We start from the raw sequence: 25,411 nt of genomic DNA on the forward strand, positions 1-25,411 counted from the left end.
GCACCAACTCGACAATATCCAATGATAACCCGCTCTTAAAATAAAAATTTCAAACAAGCAGCCCCTTTCTCTGGTTGCTTCTCTTTCCTTACCAAATGATCCTACCAGTTACACTCAAGCTTCTAAACATGCTCATTGGGGTCAAGCCATAACTGAGGAATATAATGCCTTACTTGCAAATAATACTTGGAATTTGGTACCATCCTCTTCTACTCATAATGTCATTGGTTTTAAATGGGTTTTCAAGACTAAAACAAAATCTGATGGTTCCCTCGACAGACATAAAGCACGCCTTGTGGTGAAAGGCTTTCATCAACGACCAGGCGTAGACTTCACCAAAACTTTAAATCCAATTGTTAAGCTATCAACAATTCGGCTCTATTATTGTTCAACAAGATTGGGTCGTCAAACAATTGGATGTCTCTAATGCATTTTTTTATGGCTCTCTTAATACTCTTATGTTTATGCAACAACCATCTGGTTACGTTAACAATCGTCTTCCTGATCATGTCTGTTGCCTGAAAAAATCAATTTATAGCCTTAAACAAGCTCCCAGGATGTGGCACAAATGTTTAACTGATGTTCTTTACAGCCTTGGTTTTAAAGATTCTAAAACTGATACCTCTATATACTATTTTCCTCTAGGTTCGTTTACTATCTAATGTCTTATCTATGTTGACGATATCATTGTCATGGGCAATCACCAAGCTGCAAAATTTCTAATCTGATATCTCAATTACAACAACGATTCCCAATAAAAGATCTTGGCCGGCTGCATGATTTTCTTAGATTTAAGGTTATTTGGCATAAAAATGGTTTGCGACTCTGTCAAACCAAATATATTGGAGAACTTCGTCGAGCTAACATGGACAACTGTAAACCAGTTTCGAATCCTATTTCTCCCACTGAAAAGTTGAGTCTCGGTGATAGTGCTTCCTTTTCCGATCCCACTCTTTTTCAAAGCATCATTGCTGGTCTTCAATACTTGACCTTCACGAGATTAGACATTTCCTTTGCCGTGAACAAATTATCTCAGTTTATGCATTGCCCTACTAAGCAACATTGGCAGGCTACCAAGTGTCTTCTCCGTTATGGTACTATTGATAATGTTCTTTTTATCTCCAAAGTCTAACATATTCTTATTGAATGGTTATTCTAATGCTGACTGGGGTAGTCTTGAGGACCGCAAGTCAACGACTGGTTATGCTATATTTGTTGGCAGCAATTTGATTCCTTGGAGTTCCAAAAAGCAAGTGGCTGTCTCTCAGTCTTCTACTGAAGGGAGTATCATGCCATTGCTTCTGCCGCATATAAGTTAGTATGGCTACAATCTTTGCTTCGTGAGATTGGCACGTCTTTGTCTAAACCTCCGACACTATGGTGTGACAATCTTAGTGCTACTTATCTTACAGTAAATCCAGTCTTTCATTCTCAGACAAAGCACTTGGAAATTGATTTTTGCTGTTCGTGATCGGGTCCAACGACGACAATTGCTTGTCCGTTACATTAGTTCCAAAGATCAAATAGTTGATATTCTTACAAAATTATTGCTCAAGGAGCCTTTTCTTTTTCATCGATCCAAGTTGACTGTGTTTCGTCCCCTAGTTCAACTTGCGGGTGGGTGATAAGGATTATCGAATGAACTATTCAAATTCAGTTTCCAGCCTGGATTTAGTTTTGGCTAAAGAGATCCCTTTTTTAGTTTGTGATTTAAAGAACTTTGTCCGTGTTATATGTTTTCTATACGTAAAATGGGTTCATTGTAAAAGATTTTTTTGTTCTTAGCTCGAGAATAGGCTTCTGTCTTGTAACTTCTTTTCTTTGTTTAGATGTAACATGGACTAGATTTTGCGTTAGCTCTTGCTATGTATATATATACTTGTATTACTCTATTGTTATACCCAAGTCCCAATTGTTTTACATATCTCTCTTTTCCATTAGGTAACCCTAAAAAATAAGTAGAATTGAGCCGCCTTGAAAAATCTTTGGCTACTGATGTTGGGGTGAGTATTGAAGTCTATTTTTAACTTGTTCCATTCCATTTCCTTCACCTCTTCATCTCATTTGAGTTGTTTTTCTTGTCTGGCAACTACTACCTTTTCTAATACGAAGAATGGACATCCTCGGATCTCGCTAGTATTTGGCGGGTAAATATTGACAATTTTGCAATTTTAATTCAGTAAATAATGAAAATAAAAAATCTTTCCAGTAAATCCTAATTCAATATCATATACCTTTTCTTATTCCAAGCAGCAATTTACATGTAAATACATAGCATAACATTCATTTCACACACAAATATGAAACAAAGGGAAAATATGTTCATCAACGGTGATTTCCACCGCTCTTCTGTTCCTTCTCAATCTGCTGCCTCTGCTTCTCAGCAAGTTTCTCAAGAGCTGACTGCACAGCATCTCGGCCACCAATGATCAATCGGGTCACAATTTCTGGGTCCTTCTCAAACCGTGCCTCCTCAAACTCCTTCCTAGCATTCTCCCTCAACACATCTCTCCATAACACGCCCCGTGAATCAGGCCACATGAAGAACCGTGTTGCCCGCTGGATGTCTCGATACAGATGCAGCGCCTCTCTCCGATTACTGGTGAGTCGCTGCCGATTCAGCAATTCTTCCTCATCATCATCATCTACTGATTGCTTTTTCTTCACCACATGCCGATCTAGTAATTCTTCAATGCTGTCTGGACCATTATGTAGGAAACACTTGCTAGAAATGACGACATTCTGTGTCATAAGACCTTTAGAAATCAATAAATTTCGACATTTCTGCATTTGTCCGCTGATCATTCTCCTTTCTCCACCCTGTCTCTGCGTATACATTAGAAAATAAATGAAAGTGTTTTAACTATTACTGGTGAAAAATGATCCATTAATGTTCAACAATGTTTAACCAAGAAGTTAATGACATAGTTATGTTATGTAACTATCACATTTTGGAAATTTACCAACAATTTTAAGTTTTTTGTTTCTTTTTTTTCTGCTGTTCCATATTCAATTCTTCTAAGCTGTCAATTTAAACTTCTAAGTCAATAACTGTGTCAAGCTTAGATCGAACAGCTCTTGGAACCATCCTAAAGTAAGAAGACAAACGGCATAAAGCACGTCCACAAATAAATTAGACAAACATATAACTTTTATGTCTTACTCTCGCTAGAATATGCCAGTTAATAATACTTTTAAGGCATTCTTAAGTTCAGTACAACAATTTAGAGTTCCTTAACAGATAAGCACTTCATTAAACTTTTCTACAACAATTCCTACAGTCTCATCCAGATGAAACTGCATAACAGAGCAGTCTGAAAAAAGAAATATATAGAAATGGATAATTATATCACAAAAGAAAAGTAAGAAGATAAGGCATATCCTTTTAATTGGTCATGCCGGTGTTAAAATAACTGGAAGAAAGAAAAGAAAAAAAAATAAACATGATATTTGACTATATCCATAGCAGTACATTCTTTCACAGACCATCATTTTTAATATTGCCATTTTTCCAACAAAATGCTAAAAGAAGATAAAATAAAAATTAAAGTTAGGAGAACACACCCTCAAGTATATAATTCAATATACTGAAGTGCTAAATTAGGCGATAAAAAAAATCAACAGAACAACCTTGAGAATAAGCCCACCAGAAAAAAAATAAAGAAATAAACAAACACTTAATTTGACATAGCTAATTCACAGAATTCAAGGACAAACAAAAAAAAAATTAAAAATTACAAAATAAAGATAAGAATAAAATTTTCTGAACCAGAGAATATAAGTACCTTATGCAGCTGTTAGCTGACATATGCAGAGATTGGAAGTGAGTTCTGCAAGTATTATGAAGGGGTATGCAATTTGAGACAGACTCCAATGTTTTGAGCTATCCAGAGCACTCAAAACCCAACCAATGTATAGTTAAGCAAACAATCAATCTTTATACCTAAACACTAACTCAAATTTAAGGATTAACAACTCAAATGCTTGTAAGAACCTCAACTCGAGAAATAATTTTCTCAACCCTAATTTCCTTTCTTTTCTTCTTATAAACATCCATGACGTGCTCCACTCTTCTCTGTTTCTAATTTATAAACAGAAATTCACATATATTGATATCTAGGTAATTGACTATGAACATTTCAGGCACTTCTAAACATATATAATAAAGAATTCAAACAATTCTTTATGAGAGATGAACGCTTACTAAGAACATAATTCATGGAGGAACTTTTGGCAATTGATGTGTTTCCCACTAACTAAGATCTCAAGAACTTATTTCAATCCATTCTAAATTATGATGTATAGTTATGAAATAGAAATATAATATAATAAGAAAACTATGATAATCATTAGGGTTGTAAACTAGCCGAGCTTTGGTGAGCTCGAACTCAAGTCGATGAGGATATACTCAAGCTCGAGCTCGGAAATCTATTAACCAAAACGACGTCATTTTAATATAGGTTTTAATTGATTTTGTCTTATTGAGCTAGCTCGTGAGCTTGACTCGGCTCGATAAGGCTAGCTCGTGAGCTCGGCTCGATAAGCTTATTGAACGAACTCGAGCGAGCTTTTACCGAGCCAAGCCTCGAGTAGCTCACGGGCAACTTGTCTCATTTACAGCCCTAATAATCATTATGTCAAAAGTGATTGACAATTAATTTCTTTCACATATTAAAAAATAAATATAAATAAATACTTAAATATTCAAAAAACTAATCTAGTGCCTGATTTTTTAAATATAATACAGCTCTATTCACTTGTTATCCTGAAGGCATGAGAGTCTAAACTAAATACATGTACCAGAAAATATGGTGCAATTTTTTATTCAAGGAACGAAAATATCATTTTGAATCATACTGCAAGCATATGAACTACTGTGGAGATCATTTGACTCGATTGTAATTAGTAAGCATTGTCATCTGTATAACAAAAACCCGCAAACCCTAAGAAATTTTCAATCTCTTGTAAAAACATGATCTTATATATGAAATTTACAATTCAAGCTTATCATGATTTTGAAAAAAAAAAAGGAAAGCAGGAAGAAAAATCACAAACGTGGATTTAAAATATACAAGGTGTACAAAAATAGTAATCAAAAACAAAAACCAAACTCTATCATGCATCTGATTTTGGTATGAAACAAAATGAATTAAGACTGGAATTGAAAATTTATTTTTACCACAAAATTCTGGAACAAGAAAAGTTTAAAAAATAAAGATCAAATTATTATTTCAGGCCTAAACCCTAAAATACAATTTGGCTGTTGGAAATAGGAAAATCAAAATCCTTAACAGAAAAATTAATGAAAACATAAGAGATGGCTAGCATAAATTCAGCATTAAAAGAGAAAGGCAGAAGCAAGATTATGCAATAGTGACTTCAACCGTGATAAATCTAAGAGAGTAAGAAGGCAACGAGGAGAATGAGAAATGCAGAGCAGAGCTAAGTTCAACCTTAAGGCTGCTGTTATGCAGTTTCAACAGGATGAGACCTATTGTCGATAAGCTTAATGAAGTGCCTATCTATTAAGAAACTGCAAAGTAAACCCATGATTACTGAGATACAATCTCAATGGCTTAATTCAAACCAAGATAAGAATCAACAGTTTTTCCTGCAATAAAAATTCTGCCTAAAACACTCGTCTCGTCACAGTATGTCATTGTTCAGCTAAATTTCCCCTAAAACTGAACTAGTCTACTTGTTCAAGAACATAAAATTAATATACAGACACACAGCCCAATCCACCGGCATTAATAAATTAATTAATCCCATCCGCCAATATAATATTCTCAACTTGAAAATTCATCATCAACCTCTGTTCGATCTCGATTCAGTATTCACAATATAATGACAATTCCATATATATTTAGTCTCTGGTACTTTATATAAATTCAATTGCGCATATATTTCATAATCTATTTAATAGCATTTGTTAATCATGAATTACATTCAGTATATCCATATTCATTTAAAGAGGGATTCACATCTAACATTTCTGTATTTCTTGAACTACAATTAATAAATAATATCTGCCACTATAAACTACTATGGCCATGTATTGAGACAAAACCGACTGTTTAGGAATGGTTTCTGAACTCGTTTAGTTATGATTTTTAAATCTCACCTTATAAAATTACCGTTTTTACTAACAAGCATAACCACGACTTAGTCTCACTTCCAATTACTTAAGCTATCACCATTATATATAATACACATATATAGTTTTAGTTTGTCAAAACATCTAGCGATAAACAAGTAATGTTAAATGACAAAACTCAGCCACTACCAAATATACTAATATTGATTTTTAGGTTTAGGAATGCTATAACTCTACTCAAGATAACAAAAGGTAGCGCGTACAATTCTAATAGTTGATAGCCGATAAATTCACAACTGACTCTGAAAATTATATAAAATCAATTAACAATTTCACAATCTGATGTCAATTTATGATTCCATTATAGTATATTAGTTTAACTTCACCGTGGCTTCACATCGCCACACCCTAGTTGCTCACAGCAGCAGCTCCAGCCCCAACTTCACCAAATCTTAGAAATTATATTCTAAATTAATGAAAATATTACAAGGACTATGAATTTGGTTTTTAATTTCACATTTAGAAAACAATTTGTCCGAATCACACCTTGACAGAAACTTTAGGAACACTAGCTACGGCTTTGCTCCAATCGTCTCAAAAGGGAGGATTTGCAACTTGAACATCATCAAATCCTATCACTGATTCTACTGAGACATGTAAATCAACACAAAAATGAAAGAATAACAAAAAGTTTTTTCCAGTTCATGGTTGAACTGCTATCTTATATACTGCCAGTTTGTAGGAATTCTCAAATCCTCACAAAAACTCATGTTCCACATATTAATCAATTGATTCCTCATTATAGATATTTTGTCCATTACCATTTTCTTCATATTATAATGTAACTCGTACAAATAGCCAGGTTAGATGCTGTCCTATCGAGAAATCCTTGATTTCCTCACTAAAATTTGCAATAACTAAATAAACCCTTTATTCCTTATATGTAATTTCAGTTCATGTTTTCAATTAGAGGATAATATCGAATTCTCCCACAATAATTCGCATAAACAGTAGTTTTAAAATCTAACCTCTTCACAGAAAACATAATACAGGCTCAAATCCTTCAATTTAGTCGAAATAATTCATAAAACACGAAGAATGGAGCAGGAAATTACTTACTCAGTTGCGAAAATGTCGGAAAACTGAATATTTTGGGTAAAAGTGACCGGAAACAGCTTCAATGATCGAGGTCTGGTTCTGCCGTCGCTAATTTGGCCGGAGGAAAGAACGGTGACGTGCAGTAAAGAGATGACAGGAAGGGAGGAGATGGTTCCCCCGGCTGGTGGCGGTCTTGCCGGAAAATCGAAAAGGGGAGCAGATAACGCGACTGCGTACCTACTGCGAGCTGCGATCGCAGCTTCTTGGTTCGCTGCGCCAGCCGGAACGGGAAGCAATGAATGAGGGAGAGACCGGAGCTTCTTCGTCGGCGAGAGAGGGGCCAACGTCGCCGGAAAGTCGAGGAGAAGGAGGCTCGACGCGATTTTCCGATCGAAGGATGTCGCGGCTCTCCTGCGCCTTCTGCGTACGCCAGGGACGAAAGAGAGGAGAGAAGGGAGGAGCAGGAGGCGACGGCGAGGCGCGGCGCTGGTCTCTGGTGATCGGAAAAACGAGAGGAGGAGAGGAGGAGGGTGAGGTCGGGGCTGAAAATGGGATGGGGGGAGGGTTTGTAGAATTGTTTAGGTTTATGATTTTTGGTTTGGTTTGATTCGGGTTGGGTTCGGTCCAAATCATGGTTTTTGTGTGATTTTCATTTCTTTCATGGGTTTTAGATGGTTTGTCGATTTTTCATTTGGTTCTCTACTAGTTTTCATTTAGTTGCAGGTTTGGTTAACTATGAAAATATATTTGCATTTAATTTTGCTAAATAAATTTGTAGGATATTAGATTTATTTAATTTTAAATAATATAGTATCCTACAATGTTATTGGTTTAGAATTACTAATTAAAATTTTAAATGAAAAATTTTTAAAAATAAAATTCCGGGTTGTTTTATCCAATTATAAGAAAAGTAGAACCGCTTCAGACGAACGGTTTCTAAAACGGTTTTAGAACCATTACTTTTAACTTTTTTTTCGATTTTGAACCGAAATTAAATAATATATTTTAAACTTTTAAAAATATTTTTTTAAAGATTTGTAATTTGAATAAATAATAATAATAAATATTACTTTCAAAAAAAAATCAATTTAATAAAAATTTTTAAAAATTACTTTAAAAAACTATAATAAATAAAAAAAAAGTTGAAAGTCCTTTTAAGAACATGTTTTCACAGTTTCAGTTTTAAACTAAAATCATCAATTTTGGTTTAAAAATGAAGAACAAAAACCGAACTTTAAGTTCATGGTTTCGATTATGATTTTAGAACTAGAACTATTGACCACAATTTTGACCGATTCAATTTCGATTTAAAATCAAACTGTAGTCATCCCTAGATTTTAATTTGTTTTTTTTTTATCTGGTTTGGGCTGGTTGACATGATTCCCTTCGGTTTGGTTCAAACGATTTGTTTTAGGTTTACTTTTTTTTTTTTTTTAAAGGTATGTTTTGGGATTACTTGGTTTCATGATTTTTGACTCAGTTTGGATTAAAGTGACCTAACTTGATTCTGGGTTATTCTAATGCAACTGAAAATATTTATTTGTAAAAATAACTAATATAAGAAATGTTACTATAAACAATAAGCTTATTAGTTTTTCATCAAAAATAATTTTGATGTTAACTTGGAAATTTTTGAAATAATCTATCTGTTTATATATCTGCATACCTGAAACCTGGAACAAAAAGAATATTTAAAGGTTCTCCTTATTTAGTATTTTTTTTAGAATTTTGAGATTTTTTTATTTTTCTGAATTTTAAGAATATTTAAGGCGTTCTCCTTCACTTTATTCAGTATTATATTTTTCTTTTTTTATAATTTTTTATTTTTCTAGATTTTAATTAGCCACGTATTATTATTTAATTAATGTTATATTTAATATTTTAACGATTATTTTAAAATCAAATCATATCGATATCTATTTGTATTATTTATATGAACACTGAACTAAAGAGAATGTTTAATAAGTTCTCTTCACTTAGTATTGTATTTTTCTTTTTTTTTTCAAGAATTTTGAAATTTTTTATTTTTCTGAATTTTGGTTAGCCACATATTAATATTTAATTAGTTTAATATTTATATCTTAAAGATTATTTTAAAATCAAATCATACCAATATGTGTTTGTGTCTAATCATTATCTATATATTTATATGAAAACTGAAATAAAAGAATGTTTAAAGCGTTTTCTTCATTTAGTATTGTATTTTTCTTTTTTAAATAGAATTTTAAATTTTTTATTTTTCTAAATTTTGATTGGCCACATATTAATATTTAATTAATTTAATATTTAATATTTTAAAGATTATTTTAAAATCAAATCATATAGTAATTATATGCATATTCTTCTCCCTTGGTAAATCAAATTGATTGCCTTTTAGTTATGGTTATAATAAAAATTACAGGGAATGAAAAAAATTATTAAGTTACTTTTTCTTTTGTAAAGTTAACTACAATTTATTCTTTTTTAGATTATATATGCTGAATTAATTAAACTAAAAAGTCTGAATTAGTAAATTAACTTTTAACTTTGTCAGTGTCATTATTTTTTTTTTTTATAAAAATCAAACTAAAATTTCATTAATTGAAAACTGCATATAGATATGAGATATAGATCAATATGTTTCTATATTTTTATATAGGAAGCCTAATAATAAACCATTTATACAAAGAATAAAAAAACACAATCTTAAGTTAAAGTATCTGATCGAGTTGATAGTGCATAATATTTGTGCCGCAGGCGATCATTTACTCCACTTGATAGCTATTCATGGCTGCTGTTTGACTCCATGGTCTTTCTACAAGTTCGATCTCATTACCTTCAAATTTCTTCCTTCTATTGAAGAGAAGATCTGCATTTCTTTTTGCATTTCCTCAATTTCATTATTTATTGGTTAATTCTTTTAGATAATTCTATTATATCATAAATTAGATATCGTTAAAATTTATTGAGAAAATTTATACAGTAACCAAATATGATAATCTCCAATGAGAAATTTACTCTTAAAGCTTCCTAATTTCATGTTGCCAATAATATGATTTTTTTTTTTTTTTTGATATTTTGAGATGTGAATACATTTAGTAAACTTTGAAAAAGATTTAGTTATATTGATGAAAAAAACATATTGAAGCTTTACATTTTTATTTCAATAACAATATCAATGAATTTTTCTAATTCAAAAAATATGGAACTATGAATTAATCAATAGCATAGATACGCAAATTTTGACATTATACTTAATTTTTATAATTTTATATTTGAGACTCAAATTTAAATATATAATATATCCAAATAAAATAAAATAAGAGATATTTAATTCACTATCATTCTGAATGTGAAATTTGAATATGAAAAACTTTATCAAATAAAACAACTAAAGGATTATCAATAATTTGTATTTTTTGTTTCATTTATAAAGTGCAAATTAAAAAATTTTCAAAATAATAATATATTTAATATTAATAATTATTTTAAAAACATATGAATACTCGCAAGTAAAGCGCGAAATTATGACTAGTTTAAAAGATTTTCGAATCGACGAGACAGATGACACCATTAAAGAAAATCTATATTACCTTTCCTTTGGGTTCCAAATGAATGAAAACATTTGTTTTTTCCCTTTTCTTTTACCATTCAAAAAATAACTATCAAAAATAGTGGATAAAAGAAAAAGAAATAATATCACTCGTTTTCTTACATCTCCATCCTAAGTTCCTAATGCCAATTGAACAAAATATATGTCCAAAAATGCAGGTTCAATCATTTCACCAGGCAAATATATAATAATAAACCACCAATAAAGTACCTATAGCCATTTCTAAATCAATTAGGCATTTCTAAATCCGTAGGCATCAATATTGATCAACGTAGAAACGTAGCACCTCAAGTTCCTCTGCATTTAGTGAAGCTGTACCCATGGATGAAAGCGGTGCATGTATTTTAGGACCCATTCCACTCTGCTTCGCTTAAAAATGATATAGGTTATTATAAATAGATTTGAGACGAATACAAACGATAAAATTATTATTTGTAACGGATATGAGTAGGATACGGATATAAGTTTTTAGATACATGTTTGCCTTTTGGTAGTGGATACTCATGAGTATTCTATCTATTATTAGTGAAAATTGTATTTTAAATAAGTTCAGATATTGATAGTTTAAGACTCATGGATACTCTATCCCAATAAGGGTACTTTAAACCAGTTTTGGACGAGTATATGGAATAAAAATTTAAACGGATTTAAATATGAATATAAATATTTAAACGGGTTTGAAATGAGTACAAATAATAAAATTTTAAATGGATATACATACAGATAATTTAAAATTTGTTGGTATCTGCCTCATTTCCATCCCCAGTTGTGCCTCATTTTTCTCTGCATTTAGTGAACTTGTCTCAAGAGGTTCAGGATCAACTTCAATGCCAATAACTTGTCCGTTGCAAAAGTGGTATAAATAATAAGAAAAAAAAAAAAAAAAAGAAAACATAGAGTATGATGTTTCAATGAAACACAACCTAAATGAAACTCAAAAATAACTCTAATTAGATTGACGATTTAATTTCACAGGTGATCCTTCAACTTTGAACTTTTACACTTAATCGTAATTTAAAATTACTCAAACTTCAATTTTATAACACTAAAATATCTTTACCGGTTTCAATTGATTTCCTGGCACACACTAAAATGCATTTAGCCGTTTCAATTGATTTCCTGGCGCCGGATTTCCAGGTGGATAACAGGTGGTGGCATGTTAAAAAATTAAAATATTATCCAGGTGGCATATTACATGTTTTTCATTTTTAAAAATATTTTTAAGTAATAAAAATTTGAAAAGTAATAAAAAAAGACACCTCAGATATCATCTCTTTTGAACTCTCTACAAAATCTTATCATCTAAACAACCCAATCCTGTACAAACCAGAGCAAGAATCAAACTGTGTGTAATCCATTAACGGCGAATTAATTTCTAGCTCCGAATTTAATGTCTTCTGTGAAATCCGATGGCGATAAGGCATTGTTGCGTTTATGGTGAACTTTCCGGTGGAGAGAAATAACTGGCAGTGGAGCAATATCGCTTTTTTTTTTTCGTCTTACTCATCATTTTGAAAAAAAAAATCCAACAGCAGTGGAGCGATACCTTGCTGTTGTAATAGGAAAATATAAATACTAAAAATATAATTAATAATAGTTATCTTTTTCTCTTGAAAAAAATAGCTATCATTTTGAAACAAAAACAATAACAAGAAAAGGTACCATATATTTTAATAATTAATCTAACACTACGTGTTTAGATATATAAATTACTTTGTTTTAGAATATATATAAAAATTACTTAAATTCCTTATTTGTTTAGAGAAGAATTTATTCAAATTCCATAACTTGGAAACCAAAATTTAAAGATTTCAAACAACACAAAAGACATGGTAATATAATAAAACATAGTACACAATCAAAAATAATATATGTATGGTTTGAATTATTAAAAAAAATTAAGTTTGAAAATCAATGTGAGGTAAAAGATGTGATATAGAAAGGAAAAAGAAAGAGGAGAACAAAGAATGAGAGAAATAGAAAAGTTTCATACACTGAAGCATGATATAATCAATAGACATAAAAACATGAGATAAAAGAAAATTATAAACAGAGAAATATAAATTAGAATATTTATAAAGGTCAATTTATAAACAGATCATAAGAAGAAGAAGGGGTTCTAATTTTAATTAGATGAAGACATATTTTTTTATTTTTGAATTTTAATTTTAGTGTGTATATATATATATATATATATATATATATATATATATATATATATATATATATATATATATATATCTTAAAAGGCATTTTATTTTAATTTTTAATAGGCTTAAACTACAAAAATATCTTGAACTTTGTGACTTGTTGCAAAATCACTCTACTTTAACCTTATACTCTGGGCACTCCAGTCTTGAAATTTAGATATATTGACACCCAAAATTCAAAATTGACATAAAATTTTAAATAAAATATTATATTAGTGAGGCTCGTTGATTACCCAGCAGTTAAGCCAAGAAACTAATTAAAAACGCAACAGTTTCTCTTACTTCATTTCTCTCTCTCTTTTTTTTTTTTTTTTTTTTTTGAATTTTATGAATTGTTAATCTCATTACTTTCTTTTTATGATTGTTATTTTTGAAATTCGGTATCTTTCTAAATTTTACTTATTTTATTTTATTTTATTTTTTGTAGTTTAATCTTGAAAATAGCTTGTAATCAAAAACAACTATTTGTCTTTTTTTTCTTATTACCAATTTGTTGTTCCTCTTCCTCTCTAAGTCATTGCGGCTTTCTTTCCATAGCTTCTGCAACTATGTCATCCACTCAAGTAATGAAATTTAATTTCTCAATTAGTTGTTTAGAGATTGATGGTTTTAGGAGGGACAAAACGTTTTAGTTGTTTACGTTTTGATTGTTTACAAAATGCTGCGTTTTAGTTCATTGGGTTTACGTTAACCTAAGGATAACTAATGAGTCACACTGATATAATATTTTTTTAAAAACTCTGTCACTTTTGAATTTGGGGCACCAATATATCTAATTTTTAAGATTGAGATGTCCCAAGTACAAAAGTCAAAATAGAGTGATTTTGCAATAAGTCGCAAAGTTCAAGTTATTTTTGTAGTTTAAGTAATTTTTAATATAGGAAACAACAATATAAAGCCACCTCAAAGCATATTTTATGCTTAAAACTCATGAAAGCCAAATTCATAAAAGCCATAAATTAAAGAATTAATGTTTGACGAGGGAAGCTATAAAATTGTGCGCTTTATTTTTTTGGCCTTTCAATTTTAAAGCTCCTAAAAATTTTTAGATTTTAATTGAATTTCAATACCCATATAAATATGTTTATATTTTATCTGTTATAAATTTGAAATAGAATAAACAAAATTTTCTTAATTGATGCGTAATTGATTTTATTAGATGAGTTTTAAAAAAGAGTAAAAATTTAATTGTTCGTAAGAAAATGAAAGATAAAAAATGGAAAGGAATAATTCGCAATATTTGATGCATAAATCATTATTAATTAACCTTCTCTTTCGGACCGGGGAACGATTATGTTTAAAAACTCTTCCCAGGATGCTGACTTCATGACTCAGTCATGCAATCACTAGGATAGGATCTAGTGCACTTCAACTACTAGATCAAGCTATCTTACTCAATCCTGCAATCACCATGGTAAGATCTAGTGTACTTCAACTACTGAATCAAACTATCTTGAGTATTAGACAACATTATTTATATTTTATAATGTTGAAGACAATAAAGATAATCTTAAATAGGGGAGTCCTATTTTCTAATTTATGACTCAAAAAATTCAATTTTTCTTTCTCCTTTGATGTTCTCTTTTTCTAAAAAGAGGCTTTTATAAGATTTTTCTTCTCCTTTAACTCAATTGAATTCTGAAAATTTAGAGATTTAGGAATTGTTCTTTTAGATTTTGTTCTTTGAGTCGCCGCCGACAGTTTTCTTTGGTTGGCGATTGCTCATTTCTATTTTTCTTTATTTTATTCAATTTTATTTTCAAAAATTTTCCATTTGTGATCATTTGGAATAACTTTTGAATTTAATTTCTATGGTACATCATAGTTGATAGATTTTAAATGTTTGTGACATCCTCTTAGTGGTATTTTTGACTTATCTCCTTTCACGGAGTTATTCTTCATTGTTGATGAGCATTTATGCATGTTTTTAATTTTTTTTATTGTTTTTGATTTCTTGTGATTGCAAACTATGAATCTTTAAATTTAGGTAAGTTTCTTGTATCAATAACAAATGGTAGTGCGAGCTATTTTTCTATTTATTTGGTATCTGCAGCTTAATTGGTATTTGCTATCTCTGTTTTTACTAGATGATTAATTTTACAAAACATTTTAATGTTTTGATTTATATTTTATTTTATTTCATTTGCTTTCTCAGTTTTTACTAGATGATTAATCTTACAAAAGATTTTACTGTTCCGATTTATATTTTATTTTATTTCTGTAGAAATATTATGATGTACCCATATTATATCATTCAGTAATGAATTGCTAATTTTCTTTAAAAAAATTATATAGAAACAGAAAATTTCAATGCTTTATATTTCTAATTTGATATACTCATATTATATAGTAATCACTTATCAATTTTTTTTTTCTTTTTTTAATGATCCAACTTTTTCAACCTGCCACCAAATAGTCTAAGAATAAAGACAGTGTTTTGACATAATGCATGCTGATGTACCTTCACACGTGCTTTTATATTCTTCTATCACAAAATACATTGTGTGCAATAAAATCATCAAAGCAATTGGATGAAACTTGTTTTTTTAATTGTATCTTCCATCTCTTCTATATAGTTATCCGGTATTTGAAATTCATTTGGTCTTACATTAAATAGAGAAAACATTGAAGACAGGTACAAAAGCAATGAAGAATTTTTTTTTTCTCAATTACAATACACTAATAGTACATTACATTGAGGAAAAATGAAGTATGTTATTATTGCACATCCCATTTGCAATTTCTATCTCTTAAGCATTGCCCTGCATATCAAGCATCTCATCCAAACCTTTTAATCTCTCTAATCCTTCACTGATCAGAAAACGAACCCTCTGCTTGTCCTTGCAATTCCTGTTATTCTCCATTTCTTGTCTAATTATCTGTTTCAGATCAACTGTAAAATTCATTGAATTTTAGATGCTGCCATAAATTTTTGCCCAACAAAATATTACAAAGCCTACAACATTTTTTATAACATTCACAAAGGAAGACTTGTTTTATTTTTTCTTTTTCAAGATAATTATGATTCACATGATACTACAATAGACAAAATGTTATGATTGCTCAAAATAACTCTAGATGTTTGTCTGTACACAGTTGACAACTTCAACACAACAACGGCAAGGCAGTGGGATTAATAGTTCGAATCCAATGAGAAAAGAAGTAAGTCCCAGACCAAATTGTAAACATTAGGACCAGAAATATCACCTAACTTATAGTGCAGCAAGTAAAATCAAGTTATTATCACCAGAAACGGAGAACATATATGCGTGCAAGTTCAAAAAAATGGAGTAATGCCTAAACTTCAGGACAGATAACTAAAACAGTCTTGCTCGGAGAACAATTGAAATGAGCCACATCACTGCAGCTTCTGGTGTATATAGCTTTGCGTTCTTAATAGAAATGACATCCATGGTAATTAGCTCAGTGATGAGAAACTTTGCAAAGACAGATGGAGGAGTCAATGAACAACATTTCTAGAAAGAAACATATATGTAGGGTGAATTTAAACTTAAAAGAGCCAGCAAATGTTGATCATTGACTCCTCCATCTATCTTGAGTCCCCCAGTCAGAAAAGGCATGCGTGGTTCTTGAGTCCCCGAGTCAGCAAATGACAGAAGTCATTCATTCATTTGCAATTTCAAGGTATTAGCCCAATAGCTGTACCTCCTTGGAGGAGTGTTGTTAGAGGTGCATTCATAGGCAAAAAGTATGTGAGACGTGGGACACAGCAGAAAGAAGTATACAGCCTTAATAACAGCTGTTTCTTTAGATTAGAAGTTTTATTTAGAAGTTTTGTTTCAGTAGTCTTCTTATTTTAATAAAAGCCTTCCTATTTTAAAGGTTGATACTAAACAATGTAATCTCTATTTAAGGAGCAGATTTTAATAAAATAAACAGGTAGGATTATTTTCAATTAAATCGAGATGTAGACTATCTCTAATGAGTCTAAGGTTAGAGAGCTCCCAAGCTTGCAACTTTTAGCAACAATAGGTTGAGGAAAGAATAAAGCTAAAAAACAAAATCTTTAGCTTTTGAATCAGATTTTATTATTAACCGGCCTGTATGAGATCCTGGTTGCTTGAACATAATAAGTGTCTCATGTCCCACCTCCCTGTCCCTGTCACTCTCTCCCCTCTAACACACTATCATACTAGCAACTAACTTTCATGGCAACTCTGATAAATTTCTTGGTAATTGTGAACAAAAGAAAAATTAAACTTAAACGAAAACTATCAAAAAAGAGAGAGAGTTCTAAAGCCAATATTATCAGAAAAGAATAAACTAGATTAATCAAAGGTTCATCAAACTTGAAACCCTCTTAGTTGCTCAGTAAAATGTCCATTGATGGCAATGATTCCTTTAGCAGATTATAAATAAAATAGAATAAGAATTTCACCTCTAGCATGATCAGGGGCTCTTCGCGCAGTCCTGAGGGCTTGTCTATATAACTTCAAAACTCGAGCACGAAGAATAAAGTCCTGCAAATCAAATGAGAGAACCATGGCTGATTCTCTTCCCCAAATAATATGCTTTTTATATCAAAAAGGTGCCAAAACTTTCAGTATTTTAAGGATGGCAAAAGGCACTAAGAGATTCACCATTCAATCAATATAATCAACAAAAAAGAAGAGAAAAAATCACAAACCTGGAATTAAAATATACTGGAATGTGAAAAATCAAAATCAAAAACAAAAACCAAACTCTATCATGCATGTGATTTTAGTATAACAAAATGAATTGAAACTGGAACTGAATTTATTTTACAACGAAATTCTAGAACTAACAGATAACCAGAAATCAAATTATAATTTTTGGAAATCCTAAACCCTTAAATTTGTGATTGGCTGTTCGAAAAATGAAAATCCAAATCATGAAAGAAAAATTAATGAAAACATAAAAGATGCCCCCACATAAATACAGCACAAGCTCTTATGCAATATTGAGTTCAACCGTGATAAACCTAAAAGAGCAAGAACGCAAGCAGGAGGAGAAATATAAAAAAGCAGCCAAGTAAATTCAGCCGTCTGACATTGAATTATCTTTTAAGGAAAAAAAAATTCTCTGTGTTACAATATCATATGGAATCCCTAAAATGCAGTAAAAGATTCATCATTCAATCAATAATAATTAAAATGAAATCCCTAAAACAAATTATTCAACGAAATCGATTGTGCAATGTTGAAATGGAAGCTAGGGTTTTCAATTTCGTAATCAAAAAATTAAAATGACAGAATATTCACATACCTTTAAAGCAGAGAGACAAACCAAAAGGTAAACTTAGGGTTTAATCAGAGAATGGTTACCAGCTGACTGTTCTGTTCTAGTATCAAGCAATGGCAAATGGCTTTAACGACCAACGGCCTTACATTTGATTTACAAGAAAGCATAAAACTTGTCCTTTGCTGTCACAAACGACATACCGTTCGTCAATACAGTATTCCTAAGTCTTAATTAGCATGCTCTATTGTGATCCTTGACCTCATAAGACACTTTGGTGGAGTTTAACTTCTTATAGAAAATAATTCTACAGAAGTATTATAGAAAAAATAAAAGTATTATCGTGAAATATTTTTTATAATAATTTAGTTTTTTCACTATTTAAATTTAACTTTTCCAAAATTTCCAATTCAGTTTTTTTAAAATATTGCGACTATTAAATATCCTTTCATTAGAAATATTGATTGGGAAAATTGATAAAAGATTCTTGAATTTTGATTTAATTTCGTTGCACCAATTTTTTTTTCCGTGTTTTATTTATATAGATAAATTTTTCTAAAATAGCAATTTTGGGACTAATGCCAAAGTAAATAATATGGCCTTGTTTTGGTTTATAGATTAACATTGATTTTGGGAGTATTTCAAAAAAGTGATAGACATTATTATAGTTGAGCATTTAATGTTCCAAAACTGACTAAACCGTACATTAAGAAAATGTGAACTTCAAGCATATTATGCATATAAATTAAATTTGACTAGAAAGCTTATGTTTAACAATTAAGTGCACGTATAGTGAGATTTATACTCAACTCTAATAAATCGCAAATGGAGGAAAATTTTTCTCCAAACGACAGTGCTTAAATCAAAATAGTTGTGCCCATTTATATATACTCTGATGAATCCATTAAATGGCTAAAGAGAGAGATACACAACCTAAACCTTAATTTCATTGCACACCCTCATTCTCCTCTTCATTCGCAACCCTGAAAAAGCCGCCCTTGTGTTTGCTCCGGTCTAAAATAACAAATGCCTCCTAAGACGAGGAACCAAACTTTCTTTAAAATTTGGACAAGCAAAATAAAGAATTTGAGGTTAAAAATTTTAGCTCCAAACTTTCTTTTAAATTTCACACCAATTTATTTCAATCCAAATTTGAGATTGAAATTTTATTTAACAGTTGAAATAAAATAGCCCGCATTTTTATTTGTTATTGGAAGTCTAAACAAATAAAACACCTTACTTAAGCAACATATCCTCTCTCTCATCATTTATCTATTTTTATTGAAATTTAGAAACCACTTCAATATCTTTTTAAGGGTAAATTAAAAAGAAATCTAGAAAAAGACCACCTCCTTAATTCCAGAGAAAATTTGACTTTCTCTGTATAAATATAACGGAGGGATAGCTAAATTTAAATGTCTTTGTATAGAAAAATGGTAAAGTATCATTTAATTCATTCATTACCTCAGGAATGAATTAAATGGGAAGGAATAAGTTCAATAAGAATTTGTTCATTTAGAAATAACATATATTTGGTACATCCGGAACTGATACTTTTTCTGTGCTACAACCTCAACTCCTCCTGAAGAGATCATTCATAAACACTAACTGTGTGATTATAGCTCTTTCAGTTCCCCTTCCAAACTCATTCTAACAAGTAAGAGGGAGAAATGTTGTTGCAAGTAAAAGAAGAAGAAGAAGAAGAAGAAAGGAGTCGCAGATGCACATATTTTTAGAAAAGGAAACCAAATTACATACTGTTCTGATTATTTCCCTGTGCCTTGCAGAACCTCTTGGACCTGCAAACACATGTCGAATAGCCAACATAAAATGGCAAATGAAGCAGAAAATAGAAATTTAGTAGTTAAAACAACTTTTCCCTATAATTTGCGATAAGCTATACAAGCTCAAATTTGTGAATCCACATGGATGTGATTTCAAGCGACCTGCCAAAGTAGTACCTTGGGAAGGAAATCAGATAGCATCTGGATATGGTTCAAGGGCATATTTATGTATTTAACATAAAGGTTTAAGCAGAAACAACCCATGAAATCTAAAAATAATGAGAACTAACTAAAAGAGGGGAGACTCTTGTTATATGAACCATCTTCAATTCAACAACTACGAACTAAATGGAAAAAAGTGTCTCTTCAAAAGCATATATTATTTCGTTCTCTCCTCCCTGCAAGAAAGAAGAAAAACATATTCTGCTAGAAGACCAACATGAAAACTGGACACCCATACGATTACCAGTTGAATTGACAACCTATTAGCTTCAAATTTACCAGTGTAATGGACACACTGCAATGTCCATGGAACAACAGAACTTCAAAAGTGTATTCTTCTCTCTTGGACCTACTTTATCATCTAATTTATAAAATTCTCAACCAAAGTGCCTTCAGGATCTATTTTGATTAACTGAATTTGTCCCCCCAACTTGCGACCAAATTGAGCAAAAAGGTTGAGTTTGCGTTCTTTTTTTCTTAATTACAAATTTAGAGGGAAAATTAAACTTCATTCTTTTGAACTTTGACTTAATAATATTAATCTCCAAGAATATAAGGCAATCTCCTTAACCTCATCTCAACACATATTCAAAATCAATTTTACAAACTAAGAAATAAAAAGTGTTACACCAAATGGTGTGTAGAACCTTTGGTACCAAAAGGAATAAAGTTTACACTAATATCATCAGAAAGAGACCAGCATCCAGTCAAAGGGTTGTAAACAAATCCGGCCATTTCTTTAACCTGAGCAAGGAAAACCCAGAACCAAAACGTGAATATTAGTCTGTACAGCAGTGACCAAAGGAAATCAACAAAGGAAAACATTTGTCTTACATCGATAGAAGCACGTTGTAGGATCAATACTAGCTCTTCAGGAGTAAGGAAGCTCGACCATTGATGGGTGCCTTTTGGGAAGCTACATGACATCTACTATAATCAGCATAAACATTTAACCATACATTTTGAAATCGTACATTGTGTGGTCCTAAGGTTAACCACTACCAGATCTCAGAACTGAATAGTTACAGAAAATTTTATGACAGCCTAATGTGAAATACAAATAAGTTCTAAGCAGTCGGAAAAGGCAACACTTGGAAAAAGTGGGAATCTTCAAAATTAGAAGATTGAATTTAATGTAAACCAGAGACCACTCAATGATCCGGGTTTATCTTCTTCTGGCTGGAAGCCTAGAATGTTGAAAGATTTCCTACTAAATTCTCCGTGTTATAACAATGGATTTGAACGCAAAAAATAAGCGGAAGAGATAGTAAGTTATTTAGGAATTTATTCAGCACTTAGGGAATATGCATAATGAAGCAAGACCAAGTACAAACTGTATTAAGGCAAATGGTTTACAGGCACACACAAGGAAATAAAGAAACATGCAAAATTAGCTAAAACAATCATACTCAATGGAGAAGGTACTTTGCTGCAACAATGGCAGTTGCATATGACCTCATAGAACAGTTAATTGTTGAAATCACAGTAGCTCCGCGAGGACAACTTAGTGCTGCCAGAGACTTGCAGAATTCAGCAGGATCTGCTACATGCTCAATTACCTAAGTGCAGACTTATGAATTTACAAACAAATTGGACTCACATTAAAACAGTTTGAGATGAATCAAAGCAAAGTTAATTTTTGTCCATGTTAATATTGCTTGAAAAGACTATTTCCATTGACCATTATACAGAGCCCTTTGTAAGTCAAATCTTAACAGATTTCAGACACCATCTAAAGCTAAATTGCAACTATCTAATTGAAGCCTATTCACGTTATTATTCTCCTAATCTTAACAACTCGTCCTCTAAGTATTTTAAGATGGATATATCATAATTCCAATTTTTCACTTGCTTAAATCTCATCAACCTATTTTAAAAACAATGCTATTGCCCACTGAGCTTCATTTAGTTCAATGTTTAGCTCTTAACGTTTACTTCTATGAAGTACTTGTAAATTTTGAGTTCGCTAGAAATAAATGCGATAATAAGAAAGTATCACTTCTCATGAAAAAAAAAAAAAAGATCTTTGCTTTACACCCGTTCTTAGCATAGACGAAACCATCTGAGTCCATCAATGAATGTGCATGCAGGATGCCTTCCTGTGATGCACCTGATACAAGATAGTAAATAGAGCAAAACAAGATAGATGAAAGCAAAATTGAAATGAATGTTCTGTTTTATTTAACAGCATATGACTTGTTTAAATAGCCAAGTTACAACGGGAAAATAACAATAAAATAGGAGCTAACTGAATCACTAAAAATCTACTGAAGACCAGCAACTATCCCAAAGACTATAACTAACATAAAACTTGGTCAAATAAAAAACGTGAATAACAATTTATTTAACATTCCCTCCCTTAAACTTATGTCAGTTTAAACAAAGATGTGACCTCTCTCAAACTGGACAAACTCCAAGTAATCTTCTCAATTTCACAAAAGTTGGCAATTTGAGGGCTTTTGTAAATATATTAGCTAATTGGTCTTCACTCCTATAGTAGATGAGATCAATCACTTTTCTATTATTGAGATCACGCAAATAATGATACTTCACATCTATGTGTTTACTTCGACCATGTAAAATAGGATTTCGGGAGAGTTTTATAGCAGAACCGCTGTCACAGTAAATTGCAATCGCTTCTTCCTGTATGAAATGCTATTCGCCAAGAATTTTTTTTAACCAATTGCTTGACATGCACAAGAGGTTGCTGCAACAAATTCTGCCTTTGTTGTTGATAAAGCAACAATTGGTTGCTTCTTTGATGACCAAGATATTGCTGCCGAACCCAACATGAATACATGACCTGAAGTACTCTTCCTATCATCTTGGTCACCTGCAAAATCACTATCTGTGAAACCAATTAAATTAGACCTTGCACTCTTCTTATAGAACAACCCAAAATCTCTAGTTTCCTACAAATAACTGAGAATCTGCTTGGCAGTAAAAAGATGTTTCTTCATTGGATTCTCCATGTATTTACTGATCAGACTTATAGAGAACATAATATCAGGTCTTGTGGTAGTTAAATACATTAAACTACCAACAATCTGCTTGTAGAGTGTGTTGTTAACTTTCTTCCCTTCTTTATCCTTGTTTAACTTTACTCCAAATTCTGTTGGTGTAGCCACATAATTGCATCCTTCCATTGAGAACTTGTTCAAAATCTCTCATAGATACTTCTTTTGACAAATTGAAATTTCAATAGCAGATTGGACCACCTCAATACCAAGGAAATAATGCATCATGCCCAAATCAGTCATCTCAAAATCAATCATCATCGACTTCTTAAAATTATTAAACATGAGAGTATCATTTCCGGTGAATATGAGGTCATCAATATATAAACAACCAATAAGAATCTTCTCTGTTAAATTTCGGTAAAAAGTGTATACTCATATAGACACTTGTTTAAACCATCTTTCAAGAAATGATCCTCAATTTTACTATTCTAAGCACGTGGGGTCTGTTTTAATCCATACAAGGCCTTTTTTTAATTTATAAACTTTGTGCTCACTTCCTTTCTTAATATAAGCAGGTGGTTGATAAACAAATACCTGTTCCTTTAAGTCACCATATAAGAAAGTTGATTTCACATCCATTTGAAGGATAGGCCATGAATTTTGAGTTGTAATTACAATCAGCAACCGAATTGTGTCATGGCGTGCTACTGGTGCAAACACATCAGTATAATCCACTCCAAACTCTTGCTTATAGCTTTTTGCTACTAAGAGTGCCTTAAACTCGTCTACTTCACCATTCCCTTGAGTTTTGTCTTATACACCCACTTTACTCCAATTGTCTTGACACCATTTGGAAGCTCAGTTAGTTCCCAAGTCTGATTTCTTTCAATTGTAGCGATCTCTTCATCCATGGCCTTGCGCCATTTAGACTCCTTGACAGCACTTTCAAAGGTAATAGGACCACAATCTGAAAATAGAGCAAAGTGAGTGATAGGACATTTAGATTGATCAACACCGGTTACCTTATAATCTGACATCCATGCTGGTCTATGTCTAACACGATGAGAACGTGAACCTGCTGGTTCACCAGATTATCCATCAATTGCTGTCATTATTGGTAAACATTCAGAAGTAGGGAACTCCATGTTGAGAATCTTTAGGAGAATCATTTGAAAGCATTTGCTGGGATTGATTCTCATTAACTTCCTCCTCAAAATCTAATAAAGCTGAAACTTCTTTTGTAGTAGTTTTTTCACTCCAAGGCCAAGTTGCTTCTTCGTCAAATACAACGTCACGGCTATTTACAATTTTCTTGGTGTTAGGATTATATAACTTATAAGCTTTAGATTGATCACTAACACCAAGAAAAATGCATTTTTCTCCTTTATCATCTAGCTTCTTCCTTTTCTCATCGGGAATATGGGCATAGGCAACACACCCAAAAATTCTGAAATGGTCTACACAGGATTTTCTTCCACTCCATGCCTCCTCTGGTGTTATATTTTGAAGAGAAAATGTTGGGCTTCTATTCAAAATATGAATGTTGACGAGGGAGCAACCCTCGTTTGTGACACAATGGAAGATGGGGAGTGTTTAGCGGTGATGCGTATTTTGAATATTGAAAAGAGTGAGGAGGATTGGAGGAGGAAATCCCTATTTCACACCAGATGTTTGACAAAAAACAAATTATGTGAAGTTATTATTGATAGTGGTGCATGTGAGAATGTTGTATCCAATGAAATGGTTGCGAAGTTGGGACTGAAAACCGAGCCAATTGACACCCCTTACAGGTTGGCATGGCTGAATTCTGAGCATGAAATCAAGGTCACTAAGAAGTGTCTAGTTCCTTTTGCAATTGGGCAAAACATAGATGAGGTGAGCTGCCATGTTATCCCAATGATAGCTTGGCACTTGCTCCTTGGGAGGCCTTTCTTGTATGATGAGGATGTGCAACACCAAGGGAAAGCCAATACTTACACCTTTTTCCATGAGGGTAATACCATCTTGCTCACACTATTACTGCTCAGGAAGCGAAAGAAGAAGAGAGAAGTTGGGGTGGTTGGATTTTTATCCAATGATGAGAAGAGTGAGATCATGGAAGGGCTGCCTACCTATGTTCCAATTGATGTGGAGGGCAAGCCCAAACAGAATCATGTGATTCCAAATGAGGTACAATTTCTTATTAGTGAGTTTGAGAGAGTTTTCCCAAACACTTTACCTATTGGTTT

The 25,411-nt window shown here is 31.8% G+C and overlaps 2 protein-coding genes across 3 annotated transcripts; both read right to left on the bottom strand.

Moving 5' to 3' along the window:
- Positions 1-2,202: 2,202 nt before the first annotated feature.
- On the bottom strand, positions 2,203-7,712 carry EMB1793 (LYR family of Fe/S cluster biogenesis protein). The gene is made up of 2 exons (XM_012222352.4): positions 7,217-7,712; positions 2,203-2,826 (listed from the first exon to the last, which is right to left on the bottom strand). Exon 2 carries the CDS (start codon positions 2,803-2,805, stop codon positions 2,326-2,328), a length of 480 nt encoding a protein of 159 aa, XP_012077742.1. The 5' UTR covers positions 2,806-2,826; positions 7,217-7,712; the 3' UTR covers positions 2,203-2,325.
- A 7,869-nt stretch (positions 7,713-15,581) lies between these two features.
- On the bottom strand, positions 15,582-18,404 carry LOC105638528 (LYR family of Fe/S cluster biogenesis protein). 2 transcript variants are annotated; one of them, XM_012222350.4, is made up of 3 exons: positions 18,245-18,404; positions 17,397-17,512; positions 15,582-15,890 (listed from the first exon to the last, which is right to left on the bottom strand). In XM_012222350.4, exons 2-3 carry the CDS (start codon positions 17,500-17,502, stop codon positions 15,748-15,750), a joined length of 249 nt encoding a protein of 82 aa, XP_012077740.1. In that variant the 5' UTR covers positions 17,503-17,512; positions 18,245-18,404; the 3' UTR covers positions 15,582-15,747. The 2 variants fall into 2 exon arrangements, with proteins under 2 accessions (XP_012077740.1, XP_012077741.1); XM_012222351.4 differs by having other exon boundaries at positions 17,397-17,504; positions 18,245-18,392.
- Between the last annotated feature and the right edge of the window lie 7,007 nt (positions 18,405-25,411).

This window comes from Jatropha curcas, chromosome 7, assembly GCF_041381405.1.
Source record: "Jatropha curcas cultivar XTBG-Jc1 chromosome 7, XTBG_Jcur_1.0, whole genome shotgun sequence".
Taxonomy (NCBI): domain Eukaryota; kingdom Viridiplantae; phylum Streptophyta; class Magnoliopsida; order Malpighiales; family Euphorbiaceae; genus Jatropha; species Jatropha curcas.